The 22348-nt window shown below is 42.4% G+C and overlaps 1 protein-coding gene across 6 annotated transcripts in view; it reads left to right on the forward strand.

Moving 5' to 3' along the window:
• LOC142301811 (putative E3 SUMO-protein ligase RNF212) overlaps positions 1 to 22348 on the forward strand; it is a 94963-nt gene that overhangs the window by 52432 nt on the left and 20183 nt on the right. For all 6 annotated transcript variants that reach the window (XM_075342836.1, XM_075342834.1, XM_075342835.1 and 3 more), the window contains 6 exons: positions 806 to 860; positions 1515 to 1560; positions 3763 to 3823; positions 19101 to 19155; positions 21083 to 21128; positions 21238 to 21298. In XM_075342836.1, coding sequence (XP_075198951.1) covers positions 806 to 860; positions 1515 to 1560; positions 3763 to 3823; positions 19101 to 19155; positions 21083 to 21128; positions 21238 to 21298 — 324 coding nt within the window. The remainder of the gene's footprint in view (positions 1 to 805; positions 861 to 1514; positions 1561 to 3762; positions 3824 to 19100; positions 19156 to 21082; positions 21129 to 21237; positions 21299 to 22348) is intronic.

Below are 22348 nucleotides of genomic sequence, written 5' to 3' on the forward strand. Positions count from 1 at the left end.
ACAGGGGTGAAAGAGGTCAAATGACGTAATACTTACAATACACAAATGCAATGGGATGACAACAGATATATTGGAAAGCGCAAGCAGTGTGACACATGCCAGTGCTCCTGTCAGCACCACTAAGCATAGACCGATGTTCATTTCACCGCACTTCCGATACGATAGCATCGGGCCTATTTGTAGTTATATGCATCACTGAAACTTGGTAGGATGATACACATGATTGTAACACAAAACTTAAAGGCTACAACTTATTTATAAGAAGTAGGCTCATCAAGAGGGGAGGAAGTGTTGCATTGTATGTTAGGAAAGCATTTATCTCCACAGAAATCCAAAGCTTCAGAAAATGGTAGCTCTGTAGAAACTGTTTGGGTAAGATTGCAAGGAGAGAAGAACAGAAAAGGCACTATTGTAGATGTTTACTATACCACCTGAACAGTCTGAACATACGGATGACCTCTTTGTACATCAGATATCTTTGTTCTCAAAAAAGTACAACATAGTGATCATGGGAGATTTTAACTATGCAAATATTTGTTGGGAATCTCTCGGAGGCTAAAGTAATGAGGAAAACTGATGAAAATCTGATGAAACTCTGTCCATATTTCATGTAGATGAAAAAAACTGCTGTCTGAATGAGGCCTTTTCACGTACCAGTGATGTGATTGCTCAGCATATGGATGACTTCTGTGTTGATTCTCTATGTTGTCCACTTCAAATACTGTAGTGTCGTATATTCTCCCGTAATATTTAAGTTTTTACATTTTACTACAAAAGAAAAAACGTTTTTTTATTTCTGCTTCAGCTAATTTGGAATACCAACATTATCCATCTGTATCCCAAGTGCCCAGCATGAATAAGTAAGTGTGGTACACAGAGTTCCCAAATACAGACTGCCAAGGTAAGGCCGAGCAGTCGGTTATGAAACATGCGGTTCACTGCATGTGTTTTTTGTAAACTAGCATGGTTTTAGCAGTGCATTTTTTTTCTCTACGTGTTTAGCAAGTTTATTAGCCAAGATAGTCCACATTGATTAAATTGGTGTATTTAGTTTGGGTCATTCAATAAAACAACGCACTGTGAAAGCATGTATGAAAAATCAGCATGTAGTCATCTGATAATAGCGCCTCAGTCAAAAAGATTAGCGACTACTTGATGTTACAGTGTAAAAGCTTTTTCATCCTCCAATCTATGCAACTATTACAATCATTGCCTTGTATGTTTGCAAATCTCACTTCCAGGCGCACCATATTTACTATTATATAGGTGTAAAAAAAAAAAAAAAAAAATGTTATGTTTTTAGGTGCTGCGCCTAATTTTTTTTTTTTATCTATGAGAGGGTCTCTGACTGGTCCATGCTGTCTTTAGTTGTTTTCTTGTATAATGGATGGACTGCTGGGCTCCCTATGGCATTAAGGCCTTGTTATAATCACAACCTTTGCATCTCTTTACATACACATCTTTTTTTACTTTTAATTGTATGTTTGGTGTATTAATCACTTTTGTTTGCACAGGGTTGAGCTAATGGACCAAACATCTAACGCATCCAGAAAAAAAAATGTAAGTGTTACCTAGGGCTGGGCAATTTTGGAAAAAAAAAAGTTTAAAGCGCTTGTCTCAAGTCGTTAAATGGGTAAAACTGCTATGTGCTTGTAAAAAAAATCCATATACTACTTATTAAAATCCTCTCCATTTACAATAATATATTGCTCATTTTGAGTTCACAGGCTACCCAGCAGGCTGAGTGGCTAGTTGTCTAGGCAAGGAGTTCACGCCACATGCAGGCTCTAAGCTTTAGAGCCAGCAAACGCCACTCTGAAGTTGGCCGGAAAGCTGGATCTGCTCAGCCTTAGCAGCGCTCTGCTTTTTTCCATGCTGCAGAAGCAAAGCTGCATAACTGGTGGAGCCATGCCACTGATCCAAACTTTCAATGGACAACGTAACTCAGCAAAACACCCCACCTGACTACCAAAGAGCCAGACTGTGACCTCCTGAAGAAAAAGAGCATGAGAACACCCCTTTAAAGGGAACCTGTCGGATCCCCCGTGCCACCAAAAACACCAGCAGATGTGTGTTCATATCTAAATTCCCTTCCTAACCCCTTACTACATTGCACACCTAAACAAATCTTTAGAAAATGTATTTCAAAAGTCCCTTTGTGATATGCAAATGACCCCCTTGACAAGTCGATGGGGCTTTAGTTCCCCAGACTAGTCAACCCACCTAGCATGTTATCACACTCCTGTGGGCGTGATTACACAACTTACAAGAGCTGGCATCATTGCCAGTGCTATGCAAAGCTTGTGCATGTACATGGGTTTGTTCCCTCACATCATTGTGCTTCTAAAGCTGTGTATGTGTCCCAGCTTCAGAGAGACGCATGACCGGAAGACTTCTAGTCATGCACAGTGCACCTCTCTTAAGTCAGGACGAGTACACTTGATGTTAGAAGCTCAATGATGTGAGTGAACAAAGCCACGTGCATGCACAAGTTTTGTATAGCACTGGCGATGACGCCTGTTTGTGTACAATGTAATTAAGGGAATTTAGACAGGTACACACAGCTATCGGTGGTCTGGGGGCACAGGGGAACTGACAGGTTCCGTTTAATCCCGGTTTTTCAATTTTTTTTTAATGAGTGGGCCTTTGTGGAAGGTTTTGGCCAACCACAGGGCAACATATTTATAATTACGCCAGAAAATGTCTTATACTATAACATGAATATACATAGCAACATTGCATAGCTCAACATTGTTTACTTTTTCGGGAGGATGGGGAGTTATAGGACCGATCAGACTGGGTAGTTTGGGGGTGGGTGGGAGATGGTGACAGGAAAGCCATAAAAAAAAAAAACTATCTTTATTGATGCTTGTGAAGAACTCAGAGCAACAGCCAGTAGCCAAAGGGGACCAATTAGACTGCACAGGAAAGACAGTACAAGGAACACACAAGCTGGATGGAGGAGAGGAATGGAGGGTTAACCATCACCTCCTACTACAGTAGGTCTCTGCTCTGTATCCCAAGTTTCCCATTGCACAAAGAGCTTCTCCTTGCCGCTTTCCCTGTACAGTTTCTGCACAAGTTTGAAATACACCACCCGATCATGGTGCTCGATAGCTGTCCTCTTCCTCCTATAGTACCTGCTCCACCAATGACAGAGAACAGATGCCAGGGGGGAGAGGGAGTGGAGCAAAAATATTTTTTTTGATTCTGTCAGAAATCTGAATTGTGCTGGCCCTCAATGGCAAAATAATCACATTAATTTAATTAAAAACCCAGCCTTAGTTTAGGTGTAAATGTATGGAGCCTGATACATTATAACTGGCATTATTCGACCCGGTCTTGATGAGGAGATGGGCTCAAGTCAGATGCTCCTGATTCATGAAGAAGCGTATGCCCCTTCATAAATGAGGAGCGTTGGGCAAGGGACATGCATCTCCTATTGTGCCTTGCCAAAAATCCTTCTCAAGCCCCTGATGGATAAGATTTGTGGCATTGTCATGAATTTGACAAGCAAAAATGGCATGCGTATGTCATAGGTCATATAATTTTAGCACAGACTTGAGTTTCACCAAACTTTTGAGACTTTTCAGACCTTTTTACGCCAGAATACTGGCATACATTTTTGATGTATTGGGTCCAGCTTTGATGTTTCAAGTCCATAGTCTATACCATAGTCATTTATATACTTTTGGTATTAAACATAATTCCCGGATAAAATGTTATTATTGTTGTTACAAACAAATATGTTTACATTTACAGTTAAACATTGGCGGTCTAAATAGATTATCGCTGGTAACGCCCTCGCCTCCTGGGTTCATGGGTAAATTTAAATATTTGTTTTCTCTTTATTTTGTTTTATTGTATAATATATTCATTTTTTTTCTAATATTTGACTCTTGCATGTGTAAGAGGCTGTTTTTTTGCTGATTGTTTATGACTTGTACTTAATATTTACTCACCTATGCAGCAATTTGTTGAAACTTTCATTAAAAAGGTTTAACTTTAAGGATTGTACTCACACTGTGCAGTTCAGCATCAGACTTTTGTGCGGTATGGCTTTGATTTTGTTAACCCCTTCACGACCGCGGGCAGTAAAATCACGTCCTATTTTAACGTGACTTAACGACCAGGGACGTAATTTTACGGCCTAAAGTTCATTTGAGTGCCGTGGCCATAGCAACGGCTTTCAAATGATGTCCCCTGCTGTTTCTTACAGCAGGGGACCTTTGCTTCACCCCAGGGGGGGTGGCATCGCCACCCCCCCATCGACGATCGATGTGATTGGCTGTTCAAATCTGAACCGCCAACCACATCTTTCGCACTGATTTCGGTAAAAATAATGCCGGAATTAGTGCGATACCATGAGATCCGGCTATGATGTGCTGTAGCAAGTACAGCAGATCATAGGTGGATCTCAAACATGCCGCCCCCAGCCCCTGCAGCACTGATTGGAGCGATCGTGCTATGACGCGCAATCGCTCCAATAAGTGTGCAGTGGGGCGGTCTGATCTGCCGGTGGCCGCCCTCCCCAGGCCTGTGCTGGTCTGGGGACCCTCCCCCAACATGTCTGCAGCGTGCAGCACTGGCTGGTACTAGTGGTACCACGCCACCGCTGCTGCTGCCGCTGCTGTCACGTCACGGCGCAGGAGCAGGAGCGGTGAGTATTGTGCTCACCTTGCAGCCCCTGCGCGCTCTTGCGATTGCTCCTGCGCGCTTCCGTAATGGCCCCTGCTCGTGCCCCCCTGACATCCCGATCTGCCCCCCGCCATCTCTATTCTGCAGCTCCTCCGGTATCTCCCTCCTCCTCTGCTCTCCTTGCAGCCCCTGCGCGCTCTTGTGATTGCTCCTGCGCGCTCCCGTAATGGCCCCTGCCCGTGCCCCCCTGCGATCTGCCCCCCCCCGCGATATCCCGATCTGCCCCCCCCCGACATCCCGATCTGCCCCCCGCCATCTCTATTCTGCAGCTCCTCCGGTATCTCCCTCCTCCTCTGCTCTCCTTGCAGCCCCTGCGCGCTCTTGTGATTGCTCCTGCGCGCTCCCGTAATGGCCCCTGCCCGTGCCCCCCTGCGATCTGCCCCCCCGACATCCCGATCTGCCCCCCGACATCCCGATCTGCCGGCCTCCCCCGTGATCTCTATTCTGCAGCTCCTCCGGTATCTCCCTCCTCCTCTGCTCTCCCCCTCTGCTCTCCCCCTCCCCCTCTGCTCTTCCCCCCCCCCCTCTGCTGTCCCCCCGACGTCCTCTTACCTGTCTTCACCGGCCGATCACATCTGCCTCCATCGCTGGGTCCTTCTTCCTGGGTCTTCTGCTGAGCTGTCCAACTTCCTGCCTGCTGGCTGCTGCTGTAAAGCTGTTCCTCCTGCTAATCCTCTGGGTACTGTGAGTATAACTTTTTTTTTTTTTTTCCTCTATCCCCTGTCCATTTTTACACCTCGTGCGTCCCGCCGAGCGCTGATCAGGGATGCAGATAACGTATCTGCATCCGTGATCAGTTTTCGGCGGGACTTTTTTTTTCCCGTATCCCCGACGCTTTTTGTATCGCATCAGTCCGTGCGTCCCGCCGAGCGCTGATCAGGGATGCACATAACGGATCAGCATCCCTGCTCAATTTTTGGCGTGACAAAAAGCATCGGGGATACGGAAAAAAAAGTCACGCCAAAAATTGAGCAGGGATGCCGATCCGTTATGTGCATCCCTGATCAGCGCTCGGCTGGACGCACGGACTGATGAGATACAAAAAGCGTCGGGGATACGGAAAAAAAAGTATCGCATCTGTCCGTGTGTCCCGCTGAGCGCGGATCAGCATCCCTGCTCAATTTTTGGCGTGACTTTTTTTTTTTTTCCGTATCCCCAGCGCTTTTTGTATCTCCTCCGACCGTGCGTCCTGCAGCGACCGATCAGTGCACTGCGTCTGTGCGTTTGAAAAGTCAAATGGCGTTCCTTGTCTTCTGAGCCCCGCCATGCGCCCAAAAAATTACTTTCCACCACATATGAGGTATCTGCGTACTCGGGAAAAATTGCACAATACGTTTTATGGTGCATTTTTTCCTGATACCGTTGTAAAAGGAAAAAAAAAAAGCTACCTTGTTGCTGCAAAAATTTAAAAAAAAATAAATAATTTTCACGGTTCAACGTTATCAACTTTCAGTGGAGCCCCTGGGGGTACAAGGGGCTCACTAAACATCTAGATAAATTCCTTGAGGGGTCTAGTTCCAAAATGGGGTAATTTGTGGGGAAGCTCCACTGTTTAGGCACTATAGGGGGGGTCTAAAAACGTGACATGGCGTCCGCTAATGATTCCAACCAATTTTGCTGTCAAATGGTGCCCTTCTCTTCTGAGCCACGCCATGCGCCCAACAATTACTTTCCACCACATGTGAGGTATCTGCGTACTCGGGAGAAATTGCACAATACGTTTTATGGTGCATTTTTTCCTGATACCCTTGTGAAAAAAAAGCTACCTGGTTCAAGTAACAGTTCTGTGGAAAAACAAAAGAAAATTGTATTCATGGCTCAACATTATCGACTTCTGTGCAGCCCCTTGGGGCTCACCAAACATCTAGATAAACTCCTTGAGGGGTCTAGTTTCCAAAATGGGGTCACTTGTGGAGGAGCTCCACTGTTTAGGCACTTCAGGGGGTCTCCAAACGTGACATGGTACCTGCTAATGATTCAAACAAATTTTGCTGTCAAATGGTGCTCCTTCTCTTCTGAGCCCCGCCATGCGCCCAAACAATTACTTTCCACCACATATGAGGTATCGTCGTACTCAGGAAAAAATGCACTATAAATTTCATGGTGTATTTTTTCCTGATACCCTTGTGGAAAAAAAAAGCTACTTAGTTGAAGCAACAGTTTTGTGGTAAAAAAAAAAAAAAAAAAAAAATATTTTCACAGCTCAACTTTATAAACTTTTCTGAAGCCCCCAGGTGTTCAAAGTGCTCACCAAACATCTAGAAAAATTATTTGAGGGCTCTAGTTTCCAAAATGGGGTCACTTGTGGGGGAGCTCCATTGTTTAGGCACCTCAGGGGGTCTTCAAACCTGACATGGCGTCCGCTAATGAGTGCAGCTAATTTTGCGTTCAAAAATTCAAATGGCGCTCCTTGCCTTTCGACCTCTGCCGTGCACCCAAACAATTGATTTTTACCACATATGGGGTATCAGCGTACTCAGGAGAAAATGCACAATAAATTGTAGGGTGCACTTTCTCTTTTCTCCCTTGTAAAAATGAAAATTTTATGGCTAAAGTAACATTTTTGTGTTAAAAAGTAAAATTTTCATTTTTTCCTTCCACATTGCTTTGGTTCCTGTGAAGCACCTAAAGGGTTAATAAACTTCTTGGATGTGGTTTTGAGCAGTGTGAGGGGTGCAGTTTTTAGAATGGGGTCACTTTTGGGTATTTTCTGTCACCTCGGCCTCTCAAAGTCACTTCAAATGTGATGTGGTCCCTAAAAAAATTATTTTGTAAATTTTGTTGGAAAAATTAGAAATTGCTGATTAACTTTGGCCCCTTCTAACTTCCTAACGAAAAAAAATATTTCGAAATTTTTTTTTTCGAAAATTGCGCTGATGTAAAGTAGACAAGTGGGAAATGTTATTTCGTAACTATTTGGTGTGATATATCTCTCAGATTTATGGGCATAAATTTTCAAAGTTTGAAAATTGCGAAATTTTCAAACTTTTCGCACAATTTCCTAAATTTTCACAAATAAACGCAAAAAATATCGGCCTAAATTTACCACTGACATGAAGTACAATATGTCACGAAAAAACAGTCTCAGAATCGCCAGGATCCGTTGAAGCGTTCCAGAGTTATAACCTGTCAAAGTGACACTGGTCAGAATTGCAAACAATGGCCAGGTCATTAGGGTGTTTTAGTGGCCGGGGGTGAAGGGGTTAATGTCTTTGCTCATCTAGTACAATTTAAAGAGTAAACATCATTTTAGTTTAGAAATCAATAACACAAATGAAAATAAGAAACTGACAGCTGGTGGTTTTAAAATTCTATGCAGAGAAGTGAGGAGGAGCTGGAGGCCGAGACAGACATTCTGCTGCAAGTTCTCCTCCAACAACAGTTATAGTTCTCTATAGAATCCTATAAAAGAACAACTGCTATCTCCTATCTCAGTAATGGAAAAATCTGTTTCCACTGGAGAAAGATTTTACCCATAAATTGATCATTTGGGGAATGCACGATCAGTTCCTAGGAATGGAAAGATGTAGATTTTTCTACTTAGACATATTACAAAGTTTCTGATTTACACATATTATTGATTTATGTCATAAAAATTATAGCGACTCTTACTCTTTCAGTGTCCGATTTTGATGTGTAACTTACACTCAAAAATAGTATTAGATATTATAGAGGTACAAATGTTTCTTATACTTTCCCAACAAAGCCATAAATAACCATATAAAATATACATGCACTGGTCAGTCAAAACATAATATTATATAGGTCCTCTTTGGGCTGCCAATACAGCTCTGAACTTTCCCTTACTCCCTTCACCACCCCGCGATTTTTCGTTTTTGTTTTTTCCTCCCGTTCTGCCAAGAGCCATAACTTAGAGGGTTTGTTTTTTGCGGGATGAGATGTATTTTTTAATGACACCATTCATTCTGTCACATATTGTACTGGAAAACAGAAAAAAATTCAAGTGCAGTGAAATTTTCCAAAAAAGTACAATTCCACGACTATTGTTGTTACATTTTTTTTTTTATTTTTTATTTACCATGTTCACTATATGGTAAAACTGACACAGTATGATTCCCCAGAACAGTACATGTTCGTAGATACCAAACATGTATAGTTGTTGGTTTGGATTTTTTAAATTTAAGTGGTGAAAAAAATTCTGAAATTTGTCCAAAAAAGAATTGTGCTTTTGGCGCAACACTTTTGGTATTTTTCTTAACCACCAGTGCCTTTTAGCTGATCAGGTCAGCCGATATGTGCACGAAACATCAGTGGAACAGACGTGACCTTTGGCATACCGATACGTCCAAGGTCGTGAAGGGGTTGTCCCATGAGCAAAGTTCATTTTAACCAATAGATCTTGGAAGAATAATAATTTCCACATTTGACGTGTTTAAAAAAAATATTCCTGTGCTGAGATAATTTTATATATGTGTCCCTACTATGTGCTGTGTAATGGCCGTGTCTGACCGTACAGGGGCATGGATTGATCATAGCACATATCCTGTGCAGGGTAGGAAGTAAGAAAGTATACAGAGCATGTATCGCAATTTTTTCTTTCTTTGAATTAAACATGTTTTAAAAACAGTGAGGAAAATAGAATCAGCTATGATCACTTGCTGTGCTATCTGTATACTCTGTCTGATCACACCACATCTTCTGCAGCAGGGAGGATGTAACAATGTCCCTGTACGTTCAGACACGGCCATTACATAGTACATAACAGGGGCACATATATAAGATTATCTCCGCACAGGAACATTTTTTTTTTAACAAAGCCAATTGTGGAAATTATTATTATTCCAATATCTATTGATTAAAATTGACTTTGAAGGGAACTTTGGCCTGTTCACTCCGGAGCGCTGCACAACCATTCTTTTACTTCCCAAGGACAATCAAATAAGATTTTCAGGTTAATTATCGCTTTGTGCGCAAATAAAAAGATTTACATTGTGTGTCAGACAATCTCCATACAGAGGAAAAAAAATTCACAACAGCGTGTTTCAGCTAGCTGGTATAGCCTTTGTCAAGTAAAGGCTATAGTCAAGAGGATTCTTTTTAAAACTCCAAACTCCAGATGAAGCAGGTGTAACTCTTCAGTAATCCTCCCAGGTAGCCTCATTTAACCCTTTGTTTCCTTGATGAAATTTTCAATTCCTAAATCTATAAATACAAACTTAAAGCAAATTTATGCAATCAAAAACAGTTTTCTGTCAAACACAAAACAACATAATCTACAATGGAATTAGCCATATAATTGTATAATACATATATAATATAACCAATGTACATAAAAAATGTTGACAAATCTCTGCATGTTTGCTTATAAATACATATCGTTATTATAAATCATTAACAATAAATATTCAAGATTGTGTTGGAATTACATTAACCCCTTCACCCCCGGCCACTAAAACACCCTAATGACCGTGCCATTTTTTGCAATTCTGACCAGTGTCACTTTGACAGGTTATAACTCTGGAACGCTTCAACGGATCCTGGCGATTCTGAGATTGTTTCTTCGTGACATATTGTACTTCATGTCAGTGGTAAATTTAAACCGATAATTTTTGCGTTTATTTGTGAAAATTTAGGAAATTTTGCAAAAATTTTGAAAATTTCGCAATTTTCAAACTTTAAAATTTTATGCCCATAAATCTGAGAGATATGTCACACATAATAGTTACTAAATAAACTTTCCCACTTGTCTACTTTACATCAGCGCAATTTTCGAAACAAAATTTTTTTTCGTTAGGAAGTTAGAAGGGGTCAAAGGTCATCAGCGATTTCTCATTTTTCCAACAAAATTTAGAAAATAATTTTTTTTAGGGACCACATCACATTTGAAGTGACTTTGAGAGACCTAGGTGACAGAAAATACCCAAAAGTGACCCCATTCTAAAAACTGCACCCCTCACTCTGCTCAAAACCACATCCAAGAAGTTTATTAACCCTTTAGGTGCTTCACAGGAACCAAAGCAATGTGGAAGGAAAAAATGAAAATTTTACTTTTTAACACAAAAATGTTACTTTAGCCATAAAATTTTCATTTTCACAAGGGAGAAAAGAAAAAGTGCACCCTACAATTTATTGTGCATTTTCTCCTGAGTACGCTGATACCTCATATGTGGTAAAAATCAATTGTTTGGGCGCACAGCGGAGCTCGGAAGGGAAGGAGCGCCATTTGAATTTTTGAACGCAAAATTAGCTGCACTCATTAGCGGACGCCATGTCGGGTTTGAAGACCCCCTGAGGTGCCTAAACAATGGAGCTCCCCCACAAGTGACCCCATTTTGGAAACTAGAGACCTCAAATAATTTTTCTAGATGTTTGGTGAGCACTTTGAACACCTGGGGGCTTCACAGAAGTTTATAACGTTGAGCCGTGAAAAGAAAAACATATTTTTTTTTACCACAAAACGGTTGCTTCAACTAGGTAGCTTTTTTTTCCACAAGGGTATCAGGAAAAAATGCACCATAAAATGTATTGTGCATTTTCTCCTGAGTACGCAGATACCTCATATGTGGTGGAAATCAAATGTTTGGACACACGGCAGTGGTCGGAAGGCAAGGAGCGCCATTTGAATTTTTGAGTGCAAAATTAGCTGCACTCATTAGCGGACGCCATGTCGGGTTTGAAGACCCCCTGAGGTGCCTAAACAATGGAGCTCCCCCACAAATGACCCCATTTTGGAAACTAGAGCCCTCAAATATTTTTTGTACATGTTTGGTGAGCACTTTGAACACCTGGGGGCTTCACAGAAGTTTATAACGTTGAGCTATGAAAAGAAAAAAAAAATTTTCTACAACAAAACTGTTGCTTCAACTAGGTAGCTTTTTTTTCACAAGGGTATCAGCAAAAAATTCACCATAAAATTTATAGTGCATTTTTTCCTGAGTACGCAGATACCTCATATGTGGTGGAAAGTAATTGTTTGGGCGCATGGCGGGGCTCAGAAGAGAAGGAGCGCCATTTGACAGCAAAATTGGTTGGAATCATTAGCGGACGCCATGTCACGTTTGGAGACCCCCTATGGTGCCTAAACAGTGGAGCTCACCCGCAAATTACCCCATTTCGGAACTAGACCCCTCAAGGAATTTATCTAGATGTTTGGTGAGCCCCTTTTACCCCCAGGGGCTCCACAGAAGTTCATAACGTTGAACCGTGAAAATTATTATTTTTTTTTAACCACAAAATTTTTGTATCAACCAGGTAGCTTTTTTTTTTTTTTACATCGGTACCTACATCGGTACCAGGAAAAAATGTACCATAAAACATATTGTGCAATTTTTCCTGAGTACGCAGATACCTCATATGTGGTGGAAAGTAATTGTTTGGGCACATGGTGGGGTTCAGAAGAGAAGGAACGCCATTTGACTTTTCAAACGCACAGACGCAGTGCACTGATCGGCCGCTGCAGGAGGCACGGTAGGATGAGATACAAAAAGCGTTGGGGATACGGAAAAAAAAGGTCACGCCAAATATTGAGCAGGGATGCAGATCCGTTATGTGCATCCCTGATCAGCACTTGGCGGGACGCACGGACGGATGCGATACAAAAAGCATCGCAAATACGGAAAAAAGTCACGCCAAAAATTGAGCAGGGATGCCGATCCGTTATGTACATCCCTGATCAGCGCTTGGCGGGACGCGCGGACGGATGCGATACAAAAAGCATCGCAAATACGGAAAAAAGTCACGCCAAAAATTGAGCAGGGATGCCGATCCGTTATGTGCATCCCTGATCAGCGCTTGGCGGGACGCACGGACGGATGCGATACAAAAAGCATCGCAAATACGGAAAAAAGTCATGCCAAAAATTGAGCAGGGATGCCGATCCGTTATGTGCATCCCTGATCAGCGCTTGGCGGGACGCACGGACGGATGCGATACAAAAAGCATCGCAAATACGGAAAAAAGTCATGCCAAAAATTGAGCAGGGATGCCGATCCGTTATGTGCATCCCTGATCAGCGCTCGGCGGGACGCACGGACGGATGCAATACAAAAAGCGTTGCGAATACGGAAAAAAGTCACGCCAAAAACTGACCACGGATGCAGATCCGTTATCTGCATCCCTGATCAGCGCTCGGCGGGACGCACGGACGGATGCGATACAAAAAGCGTCGCGAATACGAAAAAAAGTCACGCCAAAAACTGACCACGGATGCAGATCCGTTATCTGCATCCCTGATCAGCGCTCGGCGGGACGCACGGACGGATGCGATACAAAAAGCGTCGCGAATACGGAAAAAAGTCACGCCAAAAACGGACCACGGATGAAGATCCGTTATCTGCATCCCTGATCAGCGCTTGGCGGGACGCACGGACGGATGAAGTGTAAAAATGGACAGGATACAAGAAAAAAAAAAAAAGTTATACTCACAGTACCAAGAGGATCACTGACCAGAAGAGCTGGAGACGAACAAGAAGGCAGTGAGATACACAGCTTTACACCAGCAGCAGGCAGGACGTTGGACAGATCAGCAGAAGGACCCAGCGATGGAGGCAGATGTGATCGGGCCAGTGAAGACCTCGGACGACCCGTGAAGGCAGGTAAGAGGACGTCGGGGGGGGGGGGGGGCAGAGGGGGCGGAGAAGCAAAGGCAGAAGGAAGGAACCTTGGAAGCAGAATAGAGATGACAGAGGAGGCAGGCAGATCGCGCGGGTAGCAGATCGGGATGCCGGGGGGGCAGATCAGGGCGTAGGGGGGGCAGATCGGGGGGGGCACGGGCAGGGGCCTTCACGGGAGCGCGCAGGGGCCTTCACGGGAGCGCGCAGGGAGCGGAATACTTACCATTGGAGCAGGAGCGGCGGTGACATCAGAGGCGGCGGCGGCGGCGGCAGCAGCAGCAGCGGTGGCGTGGTACCAAAAGTACCAGCCACTCCACGCTGCAGACATGTTGGGGGAGGGTCCCCAGACCAGGACAGGCCTGGGGAGGGCGGCCACCCGCAGATCAGACCCACTGCACACTGATTGAATCGATTGCGCGTCATAGCACGATCGCTCCAATCAGTGCTGCAGGGGCTGGGGGCGACATGTTAGAGATCCGGCTATGATCTGCTGTAGCTGCTACAAAAGATCATAGGAACTCAGAAGAAGCGGAGTCATAATCCAAAATTTATATTAAAAAGGTATAATTTTATTCAATACAAAATTCATACAAATAACACACAGTAAAAACTGGGGAGATAAGGTGCAAGGAACAGCTACATTACCACAATGAGAGTAGTTGGTGAGTGTAAGGAGATTCCAAATGGCATATAGTACAAACCACATCCGATACCATTAATATTCATGTAATAGTGCTGCCATCTGGGTTAGCCGGATTTTGAACACCCTGCAGTAACACCAGTAGATTTGAGAGACAGATTTATGGAGAGGGGCTATAGCAGGAGGTGCATTAGGAGCTTTTAACACCTATTTCCAGACAGTCGTCTCCTGGTGCCATCCGTTTTATCTCCACTTATAATCACCGATGGGAATTGATGCGTCAAATTCTACAGAAACATTGGTCTATTCTGCTCACTGAGCCAACGTTGGCTGGTGTTTTACCCACATCTCCCCTGATGGCAGCAAGGAGGAGTATGAACTTGAAGGACCATTTGGTCAAAAGCCACTATGTGGCAAAGGTGATTAGTCCCTGGGCTATGGGTGGGAGAAGAGTCGGCTTTTATCCTTGCGGTGATTGCCGTGCATGCTCCAACATGGTGAGATCTACAGTTTTCTATTCGGCGGATGGATCGAGAGAGTTTAAAATAATAGATTTTATATCGTGCAGCAGTACCTATGTGGTGTACTACGCAACATGTACCTGCAATTTAATCTATGTGGGTCTCACCTCTAGGTAACTGCGTGTTCGCACACGTGAACACGTAAGAGACATCTTGGCAGCACGCACCGCTGATGAGCCGTCCCTTCTCAAACCCATACCGAGGCACTTCTATGCCCATCATAACTGTGATCCTGTTGGATTCCGGGTCCGTGGTATTGAGCAGGTTAGGATAGGTGCTAGAGGGGGCGATATGAAGCGCCTTCTGGCACAACGTGAATGTCGTTGGATCCACATTTTGGGAACGCTTAGACCAGGTGGTCTTAATGAGCAACAGAGTTTTGCTCCTTTTTTATAATTCATGCTGAGCTCTTTTTTTGAGTCCTTTATTTTTAATTATTCTTATTTTTGTTTTTTATCTATTTCCTGTATAGGCTGATGGGATCCATATCATTTTCAACCATTGTTATCATCGCTTCGAGCAATAACAAACTGTTTATGATGTATATTGTTATAAATAATTGTTACTCTTCTTTATACATCATATAAATGTAATTGTGTTATATCCTTGTTGAAACTCTATATGTACGATCTCTTGTCCTATACTTACGTGCTTCATGACTTTGTGACTACTTCTTGTATGTGAGATGACTGGTGCGCATGCGCGCCGGGAGCCGGCGGTTGGAACACATCCTGGAAGGTCTCTCTGAGTGATGTGGGCGGGATTTTGTGACGTCACCAGGGATTTCCCTGACCCGCGACGTCACTCTGAGGCCGGAAGTGATGCGCCCGTGGTGTCCGCTCGTGCTGCGCATGCGCCGCAGATGGCGGTCATCTCACATTCATGAAGGGCTTTAAAAAGCCCGGCACACACAATCAAGGCATGGCCCCCCAAGGAAGCCCTACGCGAAACGCAGCGTCGGGGCCCCCTGGACAGTCCTACCGCATCTCATACTATGGGTGAGCATTTATAATCTTATATAAACTTTACACTCTATTTGGCTGGTGTGCAGTTTTGTTTTACATCCGATGTAACTGATTTATCACATGTGCTGAGTACTGGGTGTTTGCCTTTCACTACACACCTACGGCATATTTCCATGTGGCTACTGGGATCCATGTCTCTACCACCATATTATAAATACTTACTTTAATGTCACAGGTTCTGTCGGGACACTGACAGCAGCCTATGTTATATGGTGGGAGGAGGATTCCCAGGCCTACTGGTGTTACTGCAGGGTGTTCAAAATCCGGCTAACCCAGATGGCAGCACTATTACATGAATATTAATGGTATCGGATGTGGTTTGCACTATATGCCATTTGGAATCTCCTTACACTCACCAACTACTCTCATTGTGGTAATGTAGCTGTTCCTTGCACCTTATCTCCCCAGTTTTTACTGTGTGTGTTATTTGTATGAATTTTGTATTGAATAAAGTTATACCTTTTTAATATAAATTTTGGATTATGACTCCGCTTCTTCTGAGTTCCTGTATTGCTGGGAGTTTCCATATGTAAGAAATATGTTTATGATACACCGGATGTATTTGATTGTATACAATAGATCATAGCAGGATCTCACAGTATCGCACTAATTCGGGCATTATTTTTGCCGAAATTAGTGCGAACGATGTGGTTGGCGGTTCAGATTTGAACAGCCAATCACATCGATCGCCTATGGGGGGTGGCGATGCCACCCCCCTGGGGTCAGGCAAAGGTCCCCTGCAGGTCCCCTGCTGTAAGAAACAGCAGGGGACATCATTTGAAAGCCGTTGCTATGGCCACGGCAATCAAATGAAGTTTAGGCCGTAAAATTACGTCCCTGGTCGTTAAGTCATGTTAAAATAGGACGTAATTTTACTGCCCGCGGTCGTGAAGGGGTTAATTCATTGGAAAAAATCAACAAAACCATGTTTCCTACAAGTAATTAAAACTGAAACTGTATCATGCAATGTGAACATGCCTCTATCCAACATCAACTTTAAACCCTTCAGTAATCCTCCAAGGTAACCACATTTAACCCATTGTTTCCTTGATTGAATTTATAGATCTAAGAATTGAAAATTTAATCTTAAAGCAAATTTAAGCATTCAAAGACCGTTTTCTATCAATCACAAAACATGATGTACAGTGGAATTAGCCATATAATTGTATAATACATATATAATATAACCAATGTACATAAAAAATGTTGACGAATCTCTGAATATGTGCTTATAAATACATATAGTTATAATGAATCATTAACAATAATTATTTAAGATTGTGTTAGAATTGCACTAATTCATTGAAAAACAAAATCAACAGCACTATACGTTTCGTAGAAGTAATTATAACTGAAGCTATTTCATGACAAAGGCTACACCAGCTAGCCGAAACGCGTTGTCGTCAAATCTTTTTACGTTGTATGGAGATTGTCTGTCTGACCCACAATGTAAATCTTTTTTTATTTGCGCACAAAGCGATAATAAACCTGGAAATCTCATTTGATTGGCCTCTTCACTCCGGAGCGCTCACTGGCTCATCTTCCTCTAAAGCATTCTGGTGCCATCTTTTCCCCCAACTAGACATTGCATACGCACTTGGCTGTCTACATGATGCAAAGATTATCTATCAGGCATGGTTAGGGACTTCCATTGCTTCATGGTCCACATCCGTTGCTGATGTGCCCATTGTAGGCACCTTTGGTAGTGCACAGAGGTCACAATAAACACTTTGACCAATCTGCGTCTTTACAGCCTTGAACTCAAGGAATTGCATTGCACTTTGTGTTCTGACACATTTTAATCATAGCCAGCGTGAACTTTTTCACCACTTTGGTAGGTATTAATCAGGACATACGAGTAACACTCTACAACATCTACACTTTTTATACTATATATATTTATTATTGCTTATTCCTATGTGTTGTGTATAGTATACTTATGTCCAGAGACATCTTTCCACATAGGGCTCATTCAGATGACTGTTCTGTTTGTCCTGTTCAGTTCCTGTTTTTTTGAGGACCTACTGACAAGACCATCTTTTCAATGTCTTTTGTGTAGGATCGGATGGCACACAGAAGCACTTCCGTGTGCATCCGATCCTACAAAAAAGCACATGGGATGCCATATGTCCGTTCCGTTGTTATGGAACATGTCCTATACTGTTCTGTAATTACGGACCGGACCGTGACCATGCTTGGGGCCATTGTCTTGTTGGAAGGTGAACCTTTGGCAAGTCTGAGGTCCAGAGCACTCACAAAGACGTTTTCTTCCTGGATATCTCTGTACTTGGCCACATTCATCTTTCTTTCAATTGCAAGCAGTCTTCCTGTCCCTGCAGCTGAAAAACACCTCCATAGCATGATGCTGCCACCAACATGTTTCACTATTGGTATTGTATTGGGCAGGTGATGAGCATTGCCTGGTTTTCTCCACACATGCCGCTTACAATTATCACCAAAAAGTTCTATGTTTGTCTCATCAGACCAGAAAATCTTATTTCTCAAAGTCTGGGAGTCTTTTATGTGTAGTTTTGCAAACTATGCAGGCATTCATTTGTCTTCCACTGAGGAGAGGCTTCCCTCTGTCCACTCTGCCATAAAGGCCTGACTGGTGGACGGCTGCAGTGATAGAAGACATTGTGGAACTTTCTCTCATCTCCCTACTGCATCTCTGGAGCTCAACCACACTGATCTTGGGGTTCTTTACCTCTCTCACCAAGGCTCTTCTCCCAAGATTGCTCAGCTTGGCTGGATAGCCAGGTCTAGGAAGAGTTCTGGTTGTCCCAAACGTCTTACATTTAAGGATTATAGAGGACACTGTGCTCTTAGGAGCCTTGAGTATAGCAGAAATTATTTTTTAACCTTGGCCAGATCAGTGCCTGGCCACAATTCTGTCTCTGAGCTCCTTGGGTAGTTCCTTTTGATCTCATGATTCTCATTTGGTGTGACATGCACTGTGAGCTGTGAGGTCTTATATACACAGGTGTGTGCCTTTCCAAAACAAGTCCTATCAGTTTAATTAAACACAGCTGGACTCCAATGAAGGAGTAGAACCATCTCAAGGAGGATCACAAGGAAATGCACAGCATGTGACTTAAATATGAGTGTCTGAGCAAAGGGTCTGAATACTTATGACCATGTGATATTTCAGTTTTTCTTGTTTAATAAATTTGCAAAACTTTCTACATTTCTGGGGGGGTTGTGGCAAGATGGGGTGCAGAGTGTAAAAAATGAACTTTTTTGAATGTACCAAATACTGCAATTAAACAAACAGTGGAAAAATTTAAAGAGGCTCCGTACCCACTGTATTTTTATTATTTTTCTGTTTTGATGGAATTCTATGTACATTTTGTCCTATTGTTTTTAGTCCAATAAAATTTGACATTTTTTATAATCATAGATATGATTATTTATGTTCTGCTACATATTTATATTGGTGTTCCTGTTTACATAGTGCTACTTTGGGACATTTATGATGTAACATTTATGCTTTTGCCAGAACTGCTAATTTTGGTAGCATAAATCACCCATGTAATGATCAATAAATCACAGTTATTGATGTCGTCTGTAGGATAATTTTATGTACATTGATTTTTTTTTTGTTTTTACATAATGAAAAATCAACCTTTTGTTTGTGCTTCAGCCAATTCAGAAGACAGATATTCTCCTTCTGTATCACAAGTTCCCAGCATCAATAAGTAAGTAGAAGCAGAAAGCTTTTAATATAGACTATAAGGCCGTGTTCACATGTTGAGTATTTCATGAGTTTTATACATCAATATTTCTAAGCCAAAACCAGGAGTGGGTGATAAATACAGAAGTGGTGACGTGTTTCTATTATACTTTTTCCTCTGATTGATACACTCCTGGTTTTTCATTACAAATACTGAGGTAAATACCTCGCCATGAGTTCTTGAAGATTTTCTGCAGCATTTCTACCCCAATTAACTAAATTAGGTTTCTTGCACTTTTTTCATTGCGTTTTTGTGTATGCTTTTTACATGCATTTTTATCGCGTTTTGGACGCTGCTGTTTTTGTATGTCATATTTTAAATAAACTAGCTTTGTTAGTTTGTTGATTTTTCTCAGTTTCAGTCATTACGAGTACCGAGCACCTGAGCATGGCAGAGCTCGCTCATCACTAGTGATCATCACATGCTTGTCGAAAACTTATGTATTACAGTGGAAATCTCATTCGCACTCTCAGAAGAAAAATCGCAGCATAAATTGACAGCATCATAGATTGGAAATTCACAGCATGTCAATAAATGCTGCACATGCTACTGCAGCTTAACCCCTTCACGACCTTGGACGGATCTATCCGTCCAGGATCGTGTCCTGTTAAGCCCCGCCCCCTGCCACGGGCAGGCGGCGTGGATCGGCACACATATCAGCTGTTTTCAACAGCTGACATGTGTGCCTGCTAGCCGCGGGTGGAATCGCTTCCACCCACGGCCATTAACCCCTTAAATCTTGCTGCCAAAGTCTGGCAGCAAGATTTAAATGCGCACGGCCATGTTTGTTACTTACCGCCGCCCCCACCGGAAGTCACGTGTGTTATCACATGACTATCGGTGGTTGCCATCGTAGCACAGGGTCATGTGATGACGCCTGCTGCTACGATGTTTCACTTTCGTTTTCCCTCGGTCGAGAGCAGAGGGAAAACCAAAGTGACTGAATCTGCTGATTACAGCTGTATTGCTGTGATCAGCAGATAGCGATCGGATTGCTGATTGCTATAGCCCCCTAGGGGGACTAGTAAAATAAAAAAAAAAGTAAAGTTTTAAAAAATAAAAAAAACCAAAAACCTAAAAGTTCAAATCACCACCCAAAATTACGTTTTTTGGTCGCCGCAAGTTTTACGCAAAATGCAATAACAGGCGATCAAAACATAACATCTGCGCAAAAATGGTACCATTATAAACGTCAGCTCGAGACGCAAAAAATAAGCCATCACTGAGCCATAGATCCCAAAAAATAAGAACGCTACGTGTTTCGGAAAATGGCGCAAAACGTGCGCCACTTTTATTGGACAAACTTGTGAATTTTTTTAACCCCTTAGATACAAGTAAACCTATACATGTTTGGTGTCTACAAACTCGCACCGACCTGAGGCATCACATAGATACATCAGTTTGATCATATAGTGAACACGGTGAATAAAACATCCCAAAAACTATTGTGCGATGACACTTTTTTTGCAGTTTTTCCACACTTGGAATTGTTTTGCTGTTTTCCAGTACAATATATGGTAAAACCTATGGTTTCATTTAAAAGTACAACTCGTCCCGCAAAAAACAAGCCCTCATATGGCAAGATTGACGGAATAATAAAAAAGTTACGGCTCTCGGAAGAAAAGGAGCAAAAACGGAAAGTGCCCGGGGGCTGAAGGGGTTAAATGCACTATATCCACAACAATGACCGCAGTGAAAATGCCCTGTAAGAATGTGCCCTAAATGGGTGCCTGATTGAACTAAAGATGGCAGAGGATAATTTACTTTATTATGTAATAGATTGGGCGTTAGGGTTTGGATGTAATTACATCTTCGTTATGATATTTAGTTACACCTTTTAGTTTTACACCAAGTTTTGTGTGTGTTATCCTTATCATTTTTGTCTGAGCAGGGCTGAATTAATGGACCAAACTTCTAACGCACCCAGAAAAAAAAATGTAAGTTGAAGTGTAAATAACTAATATTAATCATTTATATTCTACACATAGTAAATCAATTCCTCAATATAATTTCTATTTTATTAAACAAACCCTTTTACATTTCCAGTTAATCATAGGTGGCTCAAGTCGATTGTCATTGATTACGCCCTCTCCGCCTGGGTTCATGGGTAACTTTCCAAATATTTGTTTAATCACTAATTACTGTTATTGTATAATATATTATAAACATTTTCAGATCCATTGTCTTCTAATGCCTCACCCTGCACTTGCTTAACTCAGAGGCATTTTTTTTTTTTTTTTTTTTTGCTGAATGACCATGATTGATATTTAAGCTTTGCTCACCCGAGTAGTTTCATGCACAGCTTTCTGCTGAAGGCTTTATGAAGTTAACATTTTTGACTGCTTTAGGACAGCTATTGACTTTAAATGTCGGGGAAGTGCACATATGGCTCTGCAATTAGGTTTGGGAACATTGCTGAAGAGTAAGCAGCTACACGAGATTATACTAAAGTGAGGAGCGGGTTATCAGACACACTCAAACTCCCCATGGAGAAGGCAGAGATGCTTTATTAACCTTTCTGCCTTATTGCTGTATACATCACTGAACAAGCACTGTACAAACACTATACAAAGCAATAATAGCGCCCAGTGATTACTGAGTGTAGGTAGGCAGAACGAGCTGCTGAGACCTCAAAGACCTAGTTCCGTTCTGTACTGCAGAAAAGAGGCTGAATTTACCCTGTAGCTGGGGTAAATATGCCATCCCCAGTTACAGGGAAAATGGGCAACAATAAAATTGTATTTAAATGTTGAAATGTCCTCCAAAAGTATGTCATCAGCTTATGTGAGGGCACAATGTGTGAAATATAAAAGGATAACTCCTATGGAAAGGGGAGCACAATGTAAAGGGAACCTGTCATCTCAAAAAAACTCTAACCGCAGACATTGGGTTAATCTGAAAATTAATAGCGTTCTAAAACTGTTCAATCCACACTGAAAGCCTGGCTACTGAGGGGCATAGCTGGAGAAGTTACAGTCACCGCTCAGTACATAGTGAAGGGGCAGTGTACCCATGTCTGACACTAGCTGACAGCCAGCACTGCATAAATACATAGCTGTCTGTCAGTCAGTGCTGGGGCGTAGTGTACCTGGCCTTAAACTGGTTCAGGGTTCTCTTCCCTGCTTGTATATAGGGAGAAGCCTCTCACTCCGGGGCA

Source organism: Anomaloglossus baeobatrachus, chromosome 4 (assembly GCF_048569485.1).
Source record: "Anomaloglossus baeobatrachus isolate aAnoBae1 chromosome 4, aAnoBae1.hap1, whole genome shotgun sequence".
Lineage (NCBI taxonomy): Eukaryota > Metazoa > Chordata > Amphibia > Anura > Aromobatidae > Anomaloglossus > Anomaloglossus baeobatrachus.